An 18,463-nucleotide genomic window follows, 5' to 3' on the forward strand; every position below is an offset into this window, starting at 1 on the left:
TGAGCCAGAAAGAGCTAAAGCGGTGCCGAACCGGGTTATGTCTCCAGTGTGGATGCAGCCTAGCATAGTTTCACCTGCCATTGACCATACCTTTTCTCCAGTCACAATATAATACAGTGCAAACTCCCACAGCCTGAAAGGACGCCCCTCTGCCTGGGAAATGGAGGGCAGGTCCGGGAAAAGGAGGACCGCCTGGCCACCCTGAGTCTGCACCAGCCTCCGAAAGGAGTCCAGGCTGCTGCTCCTCGACGTCATCTGGGAAACCTCCCTCTCTCTGTATGAAAGCCAGAGCGCCAGGGGTTCTGTGGGAGAAAGTCAGGTCTCTTCAGGGCTGAGGAGGAAGGCAGAGTCCGGGGGAGAAGAGGGGCTTTGAAAGCCGGCAAGGGAGGCAACTAAGTCCCCTCCTGAGGGAAGGGAAGGACTGGAAACTCTGCAGAAAGCAGCCAGCAAAACACGCGCGGAGTGGACAGAAGGGGAGGGCGGCAAGAGCCAGTCTGTTCTGGACTGATTTGGGGGTTTTTCCCCTCCCTCCCTCTTAAGACTGTGGAAGAAGAGAGAGCCCAAGCCAGGCTAAAGGAGCCCGAGGGGGGCTTTTAGAAGCCGGCAAAGGAGAGCCATCCCCTCCTGAGGGGAGAAGAGGAGGAGGAGGGAAGCTTTGGAATACTAAAACATAAAGCCAAGCAAAGCAGGAGGGGGGCTGGGGAAAGGGCAGCGGCAAGAGGGAGGCTGCCCCTGGACTGGGCTTGGGATGGAGGGCTTTCCCCCTCTGAGGCTGTGAGCGAGGAAGAAGGCAGAGGGCGGCCAAGGCCGAAGGGGACACGGGACGCCGGAGGGGGCTTTGGAAGCCCGCAAAGGAGAAGGCGCCTTGTTCGGGGAGACAAATCCCCCCCTCCAAAAAAAGTCCTTTCCTGAGGGAAGGGAAGGAGGGAAAGCTCTGGAATAATAATAATAATAATAATATAAAGCAGCCCAAGCCAAACAGACTCGGGGCATGGAAAGAGGGTCTTGCGAAAGGGCAGCCCTGCAGTATTGCAATAGCCCTTCTTGACTGGGCTGGACTTTGGGGTTTGGGTGGTTTTTCCCCGCTTTCAAAAAAAGACTGGAGAAAGAGGAGGAGGAAGAGGAAGAGGAGGAGGGAGCTCCTGGAAAAGAGAGAGAGAGAGAGGAGAGAGAAAAAAGGGAAGGGAAAAAAGAAAGAAGAGTGGTGGAGCCAGAAGTAGCCGGAGCCAGAGGGAGGCTGGTCGGAGCTGGGAAGCCGAGAAGCCTCGCTTTGCTTTGCTTTGCTTTGCTTGAGGAGGTTCGGTTCGGTTCTTCGGGGCGCGGGAGCGAGGCGTGGAGAGGATTTCTCGAGTGGGGAAAGGAAAGGAAAGCACACCCCCAGCCCCAGCCCCGCTTCCCAAGGCGCCTGCCTCTCCCTCGGTGGACCCACTCCCACGCGTGGACCGAGGGGGGAAAGGAAAAGGGGCTTCCCCATCTCTCTCCCTTGGACTGCCCAGCGGTGCGTGGGAGAAGCCGGAGAGGCAGCGAGAGAGCCCCGGGGCAGCTCTCTCTTCCGCGTGGGTGCCTTTCCAAGCGCCGCTCGCTCCTTCGGCTCTCGAAGAAACTTGTGATTTCCCCTTCCTCCTGTTTTCCTTATTAAAGGTTATCTTTTGGACAAGATTATCAGTCGAGCGGGAGGCGCCGCGGGGGCCTCGGGGCTCGCAACCTGTTGCCTGTATTCTTAGTCTTATTATTACTATTATTTGATCGTCTTTCCCCCAAAACTTGGCAACCTGTTGCATGGCTCCTTGAGCCCCCCTTCCAGCCAGCCATCCAGCCATCCATCCACCCCGCCCGCCTCGACCCCATGAGGAGAGGCGGGATATAAATAAAAATTATTATTACTATTATTAGTCTACCGCTTCCAACCTTTTGCGAAAGGAGCCTCTCCAACCTGTTGCTCCCCAAAGGAGCTGAGATTTCCCCCCGGCGCTTCATTCCTCTCATATATATATATATATATATAGTAGGAATAACAACCTCTGGACTCTTTGGGAGGAGCCATCCTTTGGGTCTGGAAGTGGACACCTCTCTTGAAGAAGAGCCCTTGTCCCCTCAACAGGACTGCAAGGACTTATTCTTTTTCAATATCATCATCCTCCTCCTCCTCCTTCTTTTAACCTCCTCCACATCATGCACTGCTACCTCCTGAGCCTCTTCCTGACCCTGGACCTGGCCACGCTGGCCTTCGCCCTCTCGACCTGCAGCACCCTCGACATGGACCAGTTCATGCGCAAGAGGATCGAGGCCATCCGAGGGCAGATCCTGAGCAAGCTGAAGCTCACCAGCCCCCCGGAGGAATACCCGGAGCCCGAGGAGGTCCCCCCGGAGGTCATCTCCATCTACAACAGCACCAGGGACCTCTTGCAGGAGAAAGCCAACCACCGGGCCGCCACTTGCGAGAAAGAGCGCAGCGAGGAGGAGTACTACGCCAAGGAGGTCTACAAGATCGACCCCAAGCCCAGCTACCAGAACGCCAGTAAGTCTCCATAGCTGATGTGTAGAAAGGCATAGAAGGGCAAAGCTACTTTTTTTTGGACCACAATTCCCAGAATCCCCCAGCCAGCTGGCTGGGGGATTCTGGGAGTTGTGGTCCAAAAAGAGAGAGTCTCCCCACTGCCCCCCAGATACCCAAATCTGTGGATGTTCAACCCCCATTCAATCCAATGGCATAGCAAAAATGGTGTCCCCTCATGGACCATCATAGTTTGCTACTTGGCATGTATCCTCTTTAAAAAAATATAAAGCGGTGGGTGCTTGAATCCGTGCATAAAAAAACACCCGTGGATAAGGAGGGTCGTGTATTTGGGGATGTCCTACATTTTTTACTTGGACGTCCTACATCGTTTTGCAGTGCCTTCTCCTCCTCTGTGGCGAGGACATCTGGTCGCCCTGCCTAGAATGGCCTGTGTTGTCTCTAGCGTTGCTTTGCCCTCTGGAGACCTCAGGTGGCAATCCAGGGTTAGTTAGGATGAAATTTGGGACTGGCGTCTAAGAATGTGATGTTTCCAGCCTTTACCCTCTATTATCTTGCTGTTGGTTGTTCTGTGCCTTCAAGCCATTAAGTCGTGGGGTTTTCTTGGCAAGTTTCTTCAGAGGGAGTTTGCCATGGCCATCCTCTGAGGCTGAGAGAGTGTGATCTGCCCAAGGTCACCCAGTGGGCTTCATGGCTGAGTGGGGATTTGAACCCTGGTCTCCAGATTCGCAGTCCATTGCTCAAACCACTGCACCATGCTGGCTTTCTGTTATCTTAGGCTCCTAAAAATATAAGGCAATGTTCCTTTACTTTGTTGTTTGGGGTTGTGTGCCTTCAAGTTGTTGACAACTTATGGCGAGCCTATCATGGGGTTTTCTTGGCAAGGTTTGTTCAAAGGACATTTGCCATTGCCATCTGAGGCTGAGAGAGTGTGACTTGCCCAAGGTAACCAGTGGGTTTCCATGGTCTAGCAAGGATTCGAACCCTGGTCTCCAGAGGTTGTAGCCCAACATCCAAACGACTAGACCTTGCTGGCTTCCTTTATGTACCCAGACTTCTAAATCTTCCATTTTTTCTTTCTTCCCATTCCCAATTTCTGGTCCTTCCCTGGGAAAGTGTGATGGAATAGGGATCCTGTGGCTTGATAAAAATCTCTGTGGGGCCTGGTGAAAGGTCTAACCATGTGGAATGAAGGGCTCCTGGCTGACTTTTAACTATAGTTTGAGGACCCAGGCTGGGATGGAAGGGAGAGCATCTGCAGAGAAATCCAAGATCAAGAGGAGTTCCTCCAGCTTTGTCTTTTGAGGCATTTTGGACTATCAGTACTAGGGCTGGGAAAAGAAGAGAAGGAGGTCAGCCTCCAAAGTATGGGACATCTGGCAATGCTGGCAGATCGCCTCCACTTTTGGCAGTGCCTGGTGCCTTCAGATGCCAGAGGCATTAATAAGCCTCCTTATCTGTTCTCATCCTCCGAGTCTCTCTTGTTTATTTTTCAGAGTTCTCCTCTGGGTGGGAACGGTGGCTTCTCAGTCTGTTCGGGTTGGATGCTCTCCACCCAGCTCACCCCGCCACTAGCCAGCGCTCAGTGTAAGTTTCCCCTTTAGGACTCTGCCAACATCTGGGTCAACAAACCTCCCTTTAATAGGATTAGTTTTACTTTGTTCAGCAATCTCCTCCCTCCAACTTAAGTCTCTCTTATCACTCCCCTATCTCCCAGTTCAGCTAGTAGCCTCTAAACCAGATCTGTTCTCTCAGTGATGCAGGAATTCATTTCAGTGTACCTTGGGAGGAAAACAAGAAAAAGTGAGGTCAGTAGTGTCTCCACCCCAAAATCAAGTTTCCTCTAAAGTTCATAGCTTACATTGGTACAGCCAAAGAAAAAAGGTCCGGTCCTAGAATTGCCTGTTTGGTTCGGCTTTTCAATGTGGTAGGCATTTTCTTCTCTGGTGACCTTGTTTTCTGGTATAGAATGTTACTCCTGCCTTCGTTATTATTCTTTTTTTAAAGTCCAGCTTCCTGGATAGTCTATGAATGTTTCAGCTGGAGCTGATTACATGCAGTCATTTCTGAAAAATAAATTATAACTTGAAGGAGTTGGCATTGTATGTTGGTCGAGCGCCACTGTGGTCCAGAGACAAAGCCTTGCTCTTGGAGGTGGAAGATCTGAATTCAAATCCCAGCTCAGCTTTGGCCTGGCTCTCCTGCGCTTTGGCTAAGCAAACTGTCTAGTTAATTGTACAGAGCCATTCTATGCATGTTGTCTCAGAAATCAACCTTGTTGAGCCCAGTGGGGTTTCTGCCCAAGTAGGTGTGCCTAGGATTGCAGTTGTATAGTTTAATCCTAGCCATGTCTCCTGCTTTGTGTCTACTGTGGCTCATTTGCAGGGATTGCTGCCTTAGTATCTTCAGCTGTAAAATGGGTGCAATCAGAGTTTCACCATGAGGGCATGAGAACAGTATTATATGCATGATTTACCACACCAAATCCAGTGAAATCCCATCATTGCTGATTATGCAGGAAGGACAAAAGACAAAACTCAGATGTTGGTCATGGTGGGAAACATTATGTATGGAGAATAAAATAATAATAACAACTTTACTGTATGTCCAGGCTGCAGTGTCCTGCTTTCCCTGATTTGTTTTCCATTCTTCTTTTCCTCCCTCCCTACTTTTATTGGCCTGCCTCTGGAAAGCAAGTACCTCTTGTTATAATGGCTAATGCAGCCATCTTAGTAACTTTATCCCAGACTTACTAATTGTAGCCTCTTCTATTTATGTTGAATGCAACAAAGGTGTAGCTTTAAGGCTTGCTGGGGCTTGCTAGCAATAGCAATGGATGCCAGCCAGAGATCTCAGAATCCTAGTTGCTTGAGAGCTGCCTCTCCTCTCCTTCTCTTCTCCGTTTTAATTGTTAAATGACAATCCCAGGAAGAGGACAGCCTGGCAAGCAAAGGCTTTTTATTATTGTAATTAAGGCACTATCTTGCCCTGAGGGAAGGAAGACTTTACAAAGTGTGCTGGGGCCAGCCTGCAATGTGTGAGCACTCTCTCAATCTCTGGTAATTTGTAGCAATAATGCGGAGACATGCAGAGGAGAACTCAAACGTACACACTGGCACAAGCACACTCTCTTCAGCATTGGAGAAGTGCCTTTTTGGACTATAACTCCCAGGGCTGGCTGAGGGATTCTGGGAATGGTAGTCCAAGGAAAGACACTCCCCCTGCACTTATTTTACTGGCATCTGAAAAAAGTACCCTACCTTTCTGAAAATGTTTATGAATGAAATGTATTTTCTAATCTACATTGGTCATTCCTGGGAGGCAATTTATGCTGCCACTTTGCCCCCAACTGCATAAAGAAGGCACTGTCATCCCAAATGAATGAATCCCAGTGATTTGTATTCTGTTGAACTGAACTCTAGAACAGAAATGTTATCCTAGGAATCAAAGACCTGCTTTTTAAAAGGTTTACTATTATTGTTGTTGCTGTTATTGCTGGTGTCCTCCTTCTCATCCTGATGATCATCATCCTGTCTAAATCCTAGACTGGAGGGAGAGAAAAAAAGCAATGAAAGTGTAGATTGCAGGTAACCACCAACAGAGAGCATCAGAAGTTTAAGAGTTGAAGAATCCACTAGCTTTTAGCCAGCCCTACTCTGCAAATGTTTGGTTGGGAAGATCTCTAAGTGGGTTAACTGTTTTTCCACTGCTGTCTAGTTATGTGTATAAGGGCTGGACAAGGCATTCTAACAAAAAATGCAGCCAAGAGAAAAATAGTGTGTGCATATATGAATATATATATATATATATATATATATATATATATATATATATGGTGAGTGAGTGAGTGAGTGTCTACTCTTGAGTGAATTGAAAATGCAGGGCCAAATAGCTCTGTGACTTTTCCTTCATAGGAACTTTTTTTAAACTCTGCAACTCCTGCATTAATAAAGGAGGCCTTGGTGTGGGAGGGGAAGGAGAGCTCTACAACTCCACTGAGGTCATTGAGTGAAAGGCATGGGAAAGAACCATCATTCAGAGGGTTTAAAAAAAATCTTTCTTTTTTTTTACCACAGAGATATTAGCGTTTGGTAACTGACTACAGCCCAAGTATTACAAATATGCTCTAATTATACTCACAGTCCTCTATATATCACTGCACAGATTCCCTGATAGGTCTTTGTGGGACGTTTTGTAAAGTTCAGTCTAAATATTTTTAGCAATGTAGAGATTTTTAAAAGGGGGGAAGGAAAAATGCAAAGAGATATTGTATATATCTCAAGGCATATTTTTGTCTTAAATATTATCCTTGGCCAACTGTGCTATATAAATACCGTAAATATGAATAGCCCTGGCACTGGGCCAATCTCCTGGGATGAATTTTAGTCAAGAAGGTATTTATGGGATATAAATAATACTGTGTCAACAGTTAAAGAAGGGACCTGATTAGCTCAGAATTTATTCGTATTAATCTTTTCACGTGCTGTTAGTTTAAGACTCAAAGTGAAGTTGTGCTAAGGTTTTGCTGATAGTTTGCACCAAGGGGATAAAAAGGTGAGCTTTTGCTAGATAGGTCTGTGGGGGCTTAAAAAGACACTAACTTGAAGGACAGACATAACAATTCACATGTGTCAAGAAGAAAGTTTGGATGAGTTACTTTTTGGATTTTAACTCCCAGAATCTTCAACTCAGCATGGAAGATTATAATAGCTCAAAAAGGTAACTTTTCCAAGTTATAGTCAAGGATTTATTAGTCTAGCAATGTAAAATACAGAGAAAGAAATATGGGATATGCAGTTATAACTCAAAAGATTTACCTGGTATAGATGGTTTAGAGAGTTCTATGGATACCATGGACAGCCAAAAAGGTAAATGAATGGATCTGAGAGCAATTCATGCTTGAACTCTTATTAAAACCCAAAATGACTAAACCGAGGCTATTATACTTTGGATATATCATGAGATGAGATGATTCATTGGAAAAAATGATAATGCTAGGTAAAGTGGAAAGCAGTAGCAGAAGAGAAAGAACACAACACAGGTGGATTGACTCAGTCATACAAGCCACAGTCCTGCTGAGTCTGCAAGACCTAAGCAGAACTGTTGATGATGAAGCTCTTGGAAGTCTCTCATAGGGTTGCCAGTACCAAAATCTGTGGATGCTCAAGGCCATGTTGTCCCCAATGGTGGCATGTGCATGTGGCCCTGCCGCCATTAGGGTCAGCCCCCATTGTCCTGTGGTGGCACATGCACACAGCCACACCATCACCATAGGGGACAGCGGAATTTAATGTGAGACAGCTGCGTGCACGAGCCACCATGGGACAATGGGGGCTGTCCCTAATGGTGGCATGGCCATGTGCACACATCGCCATTGGGGACAATGCAGGTTTGCCATCTGTGGATGGCAAATCTGTAGATACAGAGGGTCAACTGTAATGGGTCTTGAGCATCAATGGATTCTGGTATCCATGAGAGGTCATGGAACCAAACCTCAGTGAATACGAAGGGCCCACTGTAATATGTAGTAGCACTGCTTGGCTGGGAATGGTTTGAATTTAACACAGGTTCTTCTGGCACAGTGATGACTCAGTTGGGTCCTGGCCAATTGGGATTGCACTCTATGACCACAACCTTAGAGCAAGTCCAATAACATAAAATAATATCGATTCCTGCTGTAAGTTTATACTGTTATTCTCTCAGAACATTGAAACTGAACAGTATACCCTCTGCTCAGCTTTTTTCTATGGGTGTAGCTACACTGTAGAAATAATGGCACTTTAACTGCCATGGCTCCACCTTACAGAATCCTGGGATTGGTAGTTTCATGAGATGCCAGCACTAAAGACCTTGTAAAACTACAGATTCCAAGATTCCATAGAATGGAGCTATAGCACTTAAAGTGGTATCAAACTGCATTATTTCTACAGTGTAGATGCACCTCCCTATCTCTTGCTTCTGAGTTTCTATAGATCTCAACTTTTCTGCAATCAAGATCACATGATATGATGTCCTGTATGTATGGGAATTGTGTGATCCTCCAGGTGTTGTTGAACTGCAATTCCAATTTAAAAACTGTATCATTGATGTGATGGGGCTGCATACATATAGTTGTAATAGACTGACTAACTGAAACTTCCATATTCTGCATCATTGATTATGCTGGCTAAGGATGATGGAAGTTGGGAAGGTAGCACAGTGCCATCCTTGCATTACAGGGAAGTTAGTGAAAAAAACAGTTATTAATTTGACTATATTTATTTTCCACCTCAATGCTATTTGTGTACACAAAAAAGTCATTTCCATTTCCTATGGCCACTAAAAACATTTATTTGAGACCAGTTAAGGATTTCATAGTGCTTTTACACCAATCCCCAGTCCCTTGAGTTCAGGCTAACTTTCACGAATGGATCCCATCAACTCAGAGAAGGCAAAGTCTGGATTCGTACCATTCTTTTGATCTTGTTCTCACTGTGTATGTTTACTAACTAATATGTGCTGCAACAGCAGCAACAAAAACAAATATTCCAATCATGTATCTTTCCAAAAAGATGTGGGGATAGGAGGAAAGGAGCCAGCTTTTGTAAAGCTTTCTTGTCTGGAACCGTTTACTAGCAAGTAGGGAAAGTAATGATTAGAGAGAGAGAGAAAGAGTATGCGTGCATATTGTCTTTTACTGTATAAGACTGATATGTTTGTAGTATAGATACAAACCTCTATAGGAATTACACTCTATGGCAGTGGTTCACAAATGGGGAACCTCCAAATGTTGCAATTTAGCTTTCAGAATCCCTCAGAATCCAGTGGCTGGGGTTTGTGTGAATTAATGTCCAATAATATTTGGTGCATTCATACATGGGATGAGAACCATTGCTGATCATTCCTACTGCATCCAGTAACATTCACTTCCTGATAAATCTAAATGAATGTCCTGTTTTGGTCTTGGTACAAAATCAGACCCCCAGAAAGGGAATGTAGGAAGATATGGAGCCTGAGAGAAACACAGGGAGAAATATGGCTCACCAGTAGGAGGCTGTAGCAGTGAAGTCAGTTCAGTTTCAGTTCAAGTCATACACAGTCCAGCAATAAATCCAGGCAATAGTCCAAAGGGAGATTCAAGAGTGTAGTCAATAAACAGAGCAAGGTCTAAGGCTATTAGGTCACACAAACAAGAATACAAATAATGAATGTTGCTTCCACCAAGAAGGTCAATTGTCAGCAACCACTTCCTGACTGAGGTGCTGAGCTATTTATGGTCTGGCAGTCTCCTGCAGGTGCTGAGCATTTTAGATATAAACACTTGGAATGTCTCCTTGTCCACTCTTCCTTCTCTCAACAATGCTCTGCTGGGGTAGGTATTGGCATGCCTGTGTTTCCTTCTGTGTCCACAACCTGTGGCTGCTGGTGAGTCTCCCCATCTGTCTCAGGCATTGGCATGTCTCCCTGATATTCTGTCTCTCTGTCTGAGTACTCACTGTCTCAGAGTCCTGATATTGATCTGCACTATAGATTGTTGCTCATGTTGACAGGAACCAGTAACAGAGGACCAATTCATACATTTTACAACCTCTAATGTGTGTCTTCTGTGTATACCCATGGTACAGCTGATAGCAATGTGTGCATTGGGCATACTTCAGAGGAGTAATGCAAAATGAGAGCATTGCCCCTTCAAATAGGAATTCTGCCCCCAGATGAAATTTACTTTCAGTCCCTAAATTGCTAACATTTCAGAGAAAGAGAGAGAGAGTTGATGAAATTTGTTCACTCCCAAAACGTATTTGCTGTGTTTGCATTTCTTTGGTAAAGTTGCCTGCCCCATACCTTTGGATACCTAAACTGTATGTCTAAATGCTCAACTGAAGTTTTAAGTTACTGCAGTGGTAGAAATTTGTGGACTGGAAGAAAATTTCATTTCAGATGAGGCAGAATTCTTATTTAAAGGGATAATGCCCTCATTTTGCCCCTACCCACAGTTACAAGTCCTGCCACATCTCTATATTATGTTTTGAAACAATGTGAAATGTTTTTACTAAGTTTCTTCAAATTTTAACATGCCATGTGACTAGGGTTGCCATATCTCAGGGACTGGTCCTTCTCCCACAGAGCCTCAGAGAAAGGAGAGGAATCTTGCAGCAAGAACCTTGAAAAAGAAATGTGTTTTTCAGAAATCGGGGCAGGCTGCTTCAGAGTAGCTGTTGCAGACTCTTGGGGTGAGGCTGCCTAGCCATCTCTTCCCCTCTCTCTTCATATCTCAGAGTCTTCCCATCCATGCCAGCACCACTGCCTAGTCAGCATGGGAAAATACTTAGCCCACCACAGTATTTAGTGACTTAGGAGTCACTAAATATAATACTACAGGATTGTTGCTTTGTAGTCTCCCCTTATCTCATTGTTAATTTTCCCAATTGCTTTTCCACCCTCCTAAAGCCAGTACAATTTTCTTTCTTGGTCTGAGGTTCATGTGGGTTACACCATTGTTAGTCTGATACACATGTATTTCTTTTTCAGTTCTCTTTAGGTGTTTAATTCCTTGCTCTCCTTGATTTCACCTCTCTTTTTCCATATCCCCCTCCTCCATTCCTAAGTAAATATCTTCTCTTTCCCTTTCTCTCTCATCTTCTTTTCCCCCTGCTCCTCTCCTCACTATACCTTCCTATACTTCTGTCTTCTCCAGTCCTCAAGACCTGTCCTTTGCTCTTTCTTGTCCTCTTCTCCAGCCTCCACTCACAATGTCTGGATTTTACCAGTTCTGGTTACATGTGCCTTCTCCCTTCTTCCCAGTCCTTTTCTTGTCTCTCATCCTTTTTTCTTTCTATCACCACTTCTCCTAAGTACACTTATTATTTTCCCTCTCCTTCCCTTCCCCTTTAGTTCCCAAACCCTTTCCCCTATAGCACCTGCCATCCCACAACCTCAAATAAAGAATGGGATATGTTACATGCACAGCATTTTAAAGATGTACATGTGTTCATAGACTAATGGAATCATAGAGTTGGAAGAGGCCACAAGGGTCATCCAATTCAACCCCCTGCCATGTTATTGTTATTATCATTACCATTATTCTTAATATCATCTCCCTTTAAGAAATATATGGTATTATTGTGATGATTTTTACAATGCGCTCTACATGGGGCTAACCTTGTGCCTAGTTCAAAAACTGCAATTGGTACTGAATATGGTGTACAGGTTGATCACTGGATCATCTAGGAGCGATCATATAACACCAATATTAAAGTCACTCCACTAGCTATCTATTAGTTTTTGGGCACATACAAGGTGCTGGTTATTACCTTTAAAGCCCTACATAGTTTGAGCCCAACTTATTTAAAAGATTGCCTACTTCCATACAATCCACCCCATGCTCTCAGGTCCCCTGGGAGGAACTTACTGCAACCTATAAAGAACAGATTGACTGAGACCTCCCAGAGGGCTTTTTCTGCAACTGCTCCCAGCCTGTGGAATGGCCTGCTGGATGAGATCCATCAAATCACCAATCTAGATAGTTTCAAGAAACCTGTTAAGATGGATCTCTTCCGGCAAGCTTTCCCAGAATAAATTACTCAGCCATGTAGTGACCCCCCACATACATCTGATGACTCTGCCCACCGTTATTGTTTTAACTGTTCATGTAATTTTAACCTTAAACTGTTTAATCCTTTTTAAGGGGGGTATTTTATATATATGGTCTATTCTTTTAACATTGTAAGCTGCTTTGATTGTTTTTACAAAAAGCGGGGTAGAAATAAAAGTTTTATTTTTATTATTTCTTATTTGGGGTGGTACGGACGGAGAATTCTACAACTTGATAGTACAGTGTGCCCTTTTTATACACTGGCGATCCGTTCCAGACAACCCCACGTAAACCCCCCCGTGTATGCTCGAGCTTCATTGAAAGTAATGGGGTTCGTGCATGGCACAGTGGTGCGGCGGTCCGTGCCACCGCTTGCACCCCACGCACTCCTGAAGGCTCCTTCGTGCTTTTCAGCACATGTTGAAAGCCGCATATAGTGCGCCCGCGTATGGCGTGGGCGCACTGTAAAAAGAAAGAAATCCAGAGATTGGAAAACTTTTTTTGTTTAGAAATTTTTCTTTGGTTGGACTGTAGCTCTCATGTGTTAAAATCAGCAATTGAAAAAAGTGTTAAATTGTTGCTAACAAAAGATATTCTGTGTAAAGTAGAGCTTGGAAATCTTTATTTGGTTGGACTACAATACCCATATGTTGCTAAAGCAGTTGTTGGCAAAGGGTTTAAAACAAGACTGGGGAAAAGTTTAGCTATTTGTGTTCAGTACACAGCTTGGTAAACACCAGAAAGATGTATTGTTTTTTAAGATAGATGTTTTTTATTTGGATGACATAAGCCACTTTGATTGCTCATGTAGCAGAAAAGCTGGGTATAAATAAAAGTATTATTATTATTATTATTATTATTATTATTATTATTATCTGGGTAAATAGTTGATAATTACTGTATTATAATTAATGACATCACTGGAGTTACATCATCAGGAACTGTTTCTGTAACATCATCAGGGACTGTCACCAGGTCTTAGTTTTGTTTCTGAAATCTCATGGCTTGGGATATGAGTGACAGTATATTAGGAGACTGTGGCCTAAATCCAATTGCTAATCCCAATTTGAATCAATGGCATTTACATAGATGTGATATGCCACTCAGCAGTTCTTTCAGTTATCTGCTCTGATTGAGACTAACTAACAGTTGGATTGGGGCTGTTGTCTCCTTGATGCCTTCCTAGATAAGATGCTTCATTTTCTTATTCTTTAAAGGCTAATTTTAAAAGGCTTAATGCACATTACAGTAGGATTGGGTGTACCTACTGTTAACACCAGAACAAAAGTAACAAACCATGTTTAACTGTAGTGATTCTGGCACCATTCACACATGCATTTCTTTACATTTGATCACTTACACTGTACTTGAGTATGTAGATAAACTCCTTGGGGAGGAGGAATGAATTTGAGGTGAGATGATGAAATATATAATCTGTTGAGTTACACCTATGATGCCTGGTTGGACATGGAAGTCATCACAACATGCAGTCATTGAGAAATCAATAGGATTGACTCGGAGGGCATGGGAGTAGGAACAGAGGCTGTCCTGAATCCTTGGAGGACTTGGAAGGCATGGGAGGAAGGAAGGCTGTTTTCCAAGTCCTCCAAGGACTTGGAGGGCATGGGGGAGGAAGGGCAGCATGGGGGAGGAATGGAGGCTGCCTCTGAGTCCTTGGAGGACTTGGAACCATGCTTGGGGGGAGGCTGCCCTTTTAGCCCCGTCTCCTATAAGCCCTGGCCCTTGGAAGCCCCACCCCCAGCACCAGGTAACACCAGTGCTGGGAATGCCACTGGGATTTGGTGCCTTTAGGCCCTATGGATAGATTAACCTGCATAAATGATAATTCCTTAGTATTGGCCATACAAGGAGATCCACTGATAGTCATGTATTGGGCAGGGTGGAATAAATAAAAGGTAAGATGGTGTGATTAAAATGCTGGTCGAGTAGAATCTGGTATTTTGATCCCAGTCACTATTCCTTTGAATAGAACAAGGCTGGGGACTATATGGTCCTCTAGCTGCTTTTGAACTACAACTCCCATCATTCACCACTATTGGCTGTATTGGCTAAGGCTAATGAGAGTTGCAATCTGACAACAGCTGGAGGCCTAATGTTTCCCAGGATAGAATACAACAACAAAGCCCCTGTAAGTTTTAAGGCAAGGATTGGCAGCATCCTGCCCATGAATTACATGTACCCTGAAACCTTTTTTGAGGCACTCATCCTGCCCCAATATTTGTTTTCCAAGGGTTTGTATAATGTCACCAAAACTGGGTGGGAGGGGAAGGCAATACAGTCAGCCCTCCACATTTGCAGATTTGACTTTTTCAGATTTGGTTATTCACGGATTTGATTATTATGTTCTCTCTAGGAATATCTAGGTCATCCAGCATGCCTCTGTGGTCAACTTCTGCCAAAAATCACACAGGGGATCTAGAGATTTCTAGAGAGAACACTTCTCTAGGCATTTGTAGGTCCTTCAGGCCAATTCTATGGCCAATGTCTGGCAGATGTGTCCATAGAGTTGCACTGGAGGATCTAGAGATTCCTAGAGAGGTATTCTATCAGGCAAAAAAAAAATAGTGTTTTTTATGTGCGGTATTTCCACTTTCACTGGGGTCCTGTGCTCCTAACCCCACGGTATGCATTTCCTTCTTGTTTTAATGGCTTTTTTGGTTTATCACAAAATTCAGTAGTATTGCATCAAGACTTCCAAATGAAAACTGCTTTCTAGACTGGCTGAAATTTCCCACCATTGTCTTAATTAGTATGAATTGCATCCACATTTATTTCTTTCAGCATTGCTGCTGTTGAGAGCTATATCCTTGGTTTTAGTATTGCTAAAAGTAAAGGTAAAGATAGTCCCTTGACATGAATGTGTAGTTGTAATTGAATGTAGAGGGCGGTGCTCATCTCCGTTTCTAAGCTAAAGAGCCAGCATTGTCCAAGGACTGCTCTGGTGGTCATGTGGCCAGCATGACTGTACCGAATGCTGTTACTTTCCCACTGAGAAACAGAACCTATTTATCTACTTGCAACTGCGTACTTTCGAACTGCTAGGTTGGTAGTACAGAACAGCAAAAGTACAATAAGGACTGTGAGATTTTAATTTTATTTTGAGGGGCATTAATTAGTAGCGTATTTTCCAGAGTTAATTAGAGTTTATGGAATTGGCCCTGAAAATTTGAAAACTTTGTTCTCAAATGCTCCCTGCAGAGTGATGGTGGGCAATTTTGTTCCTCCAGATCATTTTACATTTAGGAGAGGCTTTTGTTTTCTCAACAGGAAGTGATAGGGGAAAAAAGGCCTTCCTAGTGTGCCCAAAATGTGGTGAAATTGGGGGTATACTAGGACCCTCAGTAATTTCGGGGCAAAAAAGGTTTGTTTGTTTGTTTTAAATAATTTTCAGACTGGGGCCCTGAAAGAGATTTATGGCTGCTTGTGGCTAGCTGGTTGCACTTTTCTCACTCTTGCCCTGGGGGGACAGTGCTAGGGGAAAAAAAGCAGAGTAGAATGAATTGCCAATATTGAGAAACTGATAACAGCTTGTAAAAATGTTTTGAGTGTGTTTGTTTGTTTGTTTGTTTGTTTGAAAAGCAACAAGCTTTCCAGTCTATAACATGAAACCCCTGGATTATCTTTATGCAATCAGGCTGGCTTAGTCCCCACTTTTGCATCTTCCATGTGTCCAGATGTTATGTGAAGGTGTTAAATAATAACTGAAAAATAGTCATATGGGTTTTCTAATGCAAGTTGGACTAATATTCAGGATTCCTGAAACCCAGTTCAGATTTTGGATTGGAGTGGTTGCTAAAGGCCTCCAGGAGGCATGCATGATTACTCCTCCTTCACTTTTCATTTTTTGACACCAAAGCATCCCCCCTCCAGTAATCCGGGTAAGCCAGTTAAGAATGTACACAGATTGCCTGGTCAGTCTTTCCTACTATGGTGAAATACATTAAAAAACAAAAAACAAAATGATAGTAATTATTTCTGCCTTTGGATCTGTACATAATACATTGGAAAAAGATTCATGCCAATGGGTGTCCTTTTGATGTATGAATGTGTAATACATTTCTGTTCTTTTTATGCTTGGTTAATGGTCACCCTCCTGCTATTTTCCACATATTGTAAAACAAGGTTTGAAAAGTAATTTGTTATTCCCTGTAATCATGGATATATTAGTAGCTACATACTGTCTTTATGACAACAGAAGGTAAGCAAAGGGGGTGTTCATTGTCCCAAAGGCTACTAGGAGGTGCTGTTTATTCTTGTGCATTTGTTTCACAGACACATTACATTACCCCTCCACTTGTAATCCCCATCACAACCTTTCCATTGATGACTAGGCCACTTGGTGTTGGGGTTGGTAGTCACTATTGCCCTGCCTACCAAAAAGTTTTTGTGTGCTTTTATTTACCATTCATTATTTTAGGGAACATTATCTATTCCCGCATTCAGTGGACCCTTACTATATGCTGGTTTCAAGATCCCCCGTGGATAACAAAATCCACGGATGCTCAAGTCCCATTAAATATAATGACATAGCAAAATAGTGTCCCTTATAAAAAATGGAAAATCAAGGTTTGATATTTGAAATTTATACTTTTTTTTAACATTTTCAAACCGAGGGTGCTTGAATCCATGTATAACAAATCCATGTATAAGAAGGGCCGACTGTGCTAGGAATGGTTGGAAGTATTTTGAGTATTTTGGTGTATGTAGGGGCACTGGAATTTGCAGCCCACTCCCTTATATTCTGCTGGTGGGAGTGACACATTATGTGGAGACACAGAAGAGGGCCTTCTTTGCTATGGCATCATGGTTATGTAATGTCCTTCCCTTGGAGGCCTGATGAGCATTATCATTGATCTCAAACCTGGCTCTTCATCACTTGGCTTTTTGAATTCACTGCTTGTAGTTTGACTGGATTGTGAATTTCTCTTTTAGCGCACGTTATTTTAGGGCCATTTTAAAACTAAGCAAGGTGGTGTTAAACCCTGATCTCAGATTGTGAAAATTTGTTTTACTGCTTATACTTCCCTATGAATCTTTAGATGTGTTAGGAATGAGTATAAATATTAAAACAAATTAACAAAATAATCATTCTGGTTTCCACTAGTGCTCATGGTTACTTAGAATATTACTAGCCTCTCTAACTCATTCCACTGTCATCCCCTAGTCCTTTCAGAGATTAAAAACCATAAAGAATGTGCTGGATCAGGCCAGACTGAATTAATCCAGCACTTTGATCCCTTAATGATCAGGGGGATGCCCATGGGAAGCCTGCAAACAAGACAAGAGTGTAATGACTACTAATTTTTCATGATTAGTAGCAGTTGCAGCTGATGGTTTCCATTCAGTGGGTCGGTGAATCCAATCCAGGTTTTAATCCAAATGGTAAAGGGACTGTCCAAGGAGCTGAACCTGTTTTGTGGCTAGGGTGTAGCATCTTGGATGGTTTGAATGGCCTGCTTTGTGCAACTCTGGCTGATGGTTAATTTTGAATGACATCACCAGGAGCTACCCTTGTAACACTGCCCTTAAAACATCACCATGATCTTACTCTTGTGACATCACTAGGGGTTGTGAAGTTAAAGGCTTTCATGACCGGCATCCATAGTTTTTTGTGGGTTTTCGGGCTATGTGGCCATGTTCTAGAAGAGTTTATTCCTGACGTTTCACCAGCATCTGTGGCCAGCATCTTCAGAGAAAGGGGAATGAGTATAAATATTAAAACAAATTAACAAAATAAACATTCTGCTAATGCTCACGGTGGTTGGGGTTGTCCCTAGATCTCATGTTTTGACCCTGAAGTCTCAGAGCATGGGACACTTCTGACCTGGCAACATTACCCTCCACCCAGTATGTGGACACACACATACCAATCAATTTTGAGTAGTTTAGGGTTCTTAACATGTGCTGTTAATTATCAAAATGTGTATGAAATGAAATACAGGATTTATTTTCTTTCAAAAAGGCATTCTCCTTTCAGTGATAGAGTGATCCTAGAGCAGGGGTAGGCAATCTTTTTGAGCCGGGGGCCGGGTTGCTGTCCCTCAGACAACTGGGGGGCCGAAGCCAAAAAATAAATAATTAAATAATTTTTTTAAAAAAATAAATATATAAATAAACCAGGACAAATGTAGGACAAAATTTTCAAATGGAAGACACTTTTTTTAAAAAAATGGAAGACACGCAAAAAAATTTGCTGATTTTTAAAAAAATGTTAATATAAACGCATGTTTCTGAGGCTTCTATAGACAATTGCCCCCCAAAGGCCCCGGCGGCAATCGGCGGCAGGACCGGGCTGGGGCCGGTCCCAAGGCCTCACCGGGCCGCATCCGGCCCGCGGGCCGCAGGTTGTCTACCCC

At 43.7% G+C, this 18,463-nt stretch overlaps 1 protein-coding gene across 1 annotated transcript in view; it reads left to right on the forward strand.

Moving 5' to 3' along the window:
- Window positions 1-320: 320 nt before the first annotated feature.
- Window positions 321-18,463, forward strand: part of TGFB2 (transforming growth factor beta 2) — a 130,836-nt gene continuing 112,693 nt past the window's right edge. Inside the window, exon 1 of the mRNA XM_089529329.1 lies at window positions 321-2,518. Within this exon, the coding sequence (XP_089385455.1) occupies window positions 2,173-2,518 (346 nt within the window). The 5' untranslated portion in view covers window positions 321-2,172. The remainder of the gene's footprint in view (window positions 2,519-18,463) is intronic.

The sequence above is a fragment of the Sceloporus occidentalis genome, unplaced genomic scaffold (genome assembly GCF_023333645.1).
Source record: "Sceloporus occidentalis isolate IW3139 unplaced genomic scaffold, rSceOcc1.0.p SCAF_6, whole genome shotgun sequence".
Lineage (NCBI taxonomy): Eukaryota > Metazoa > Chordata > Lepidosauria > Squamata > Phrynosomatidae > Sceloporus > Sceloporus occidentalis.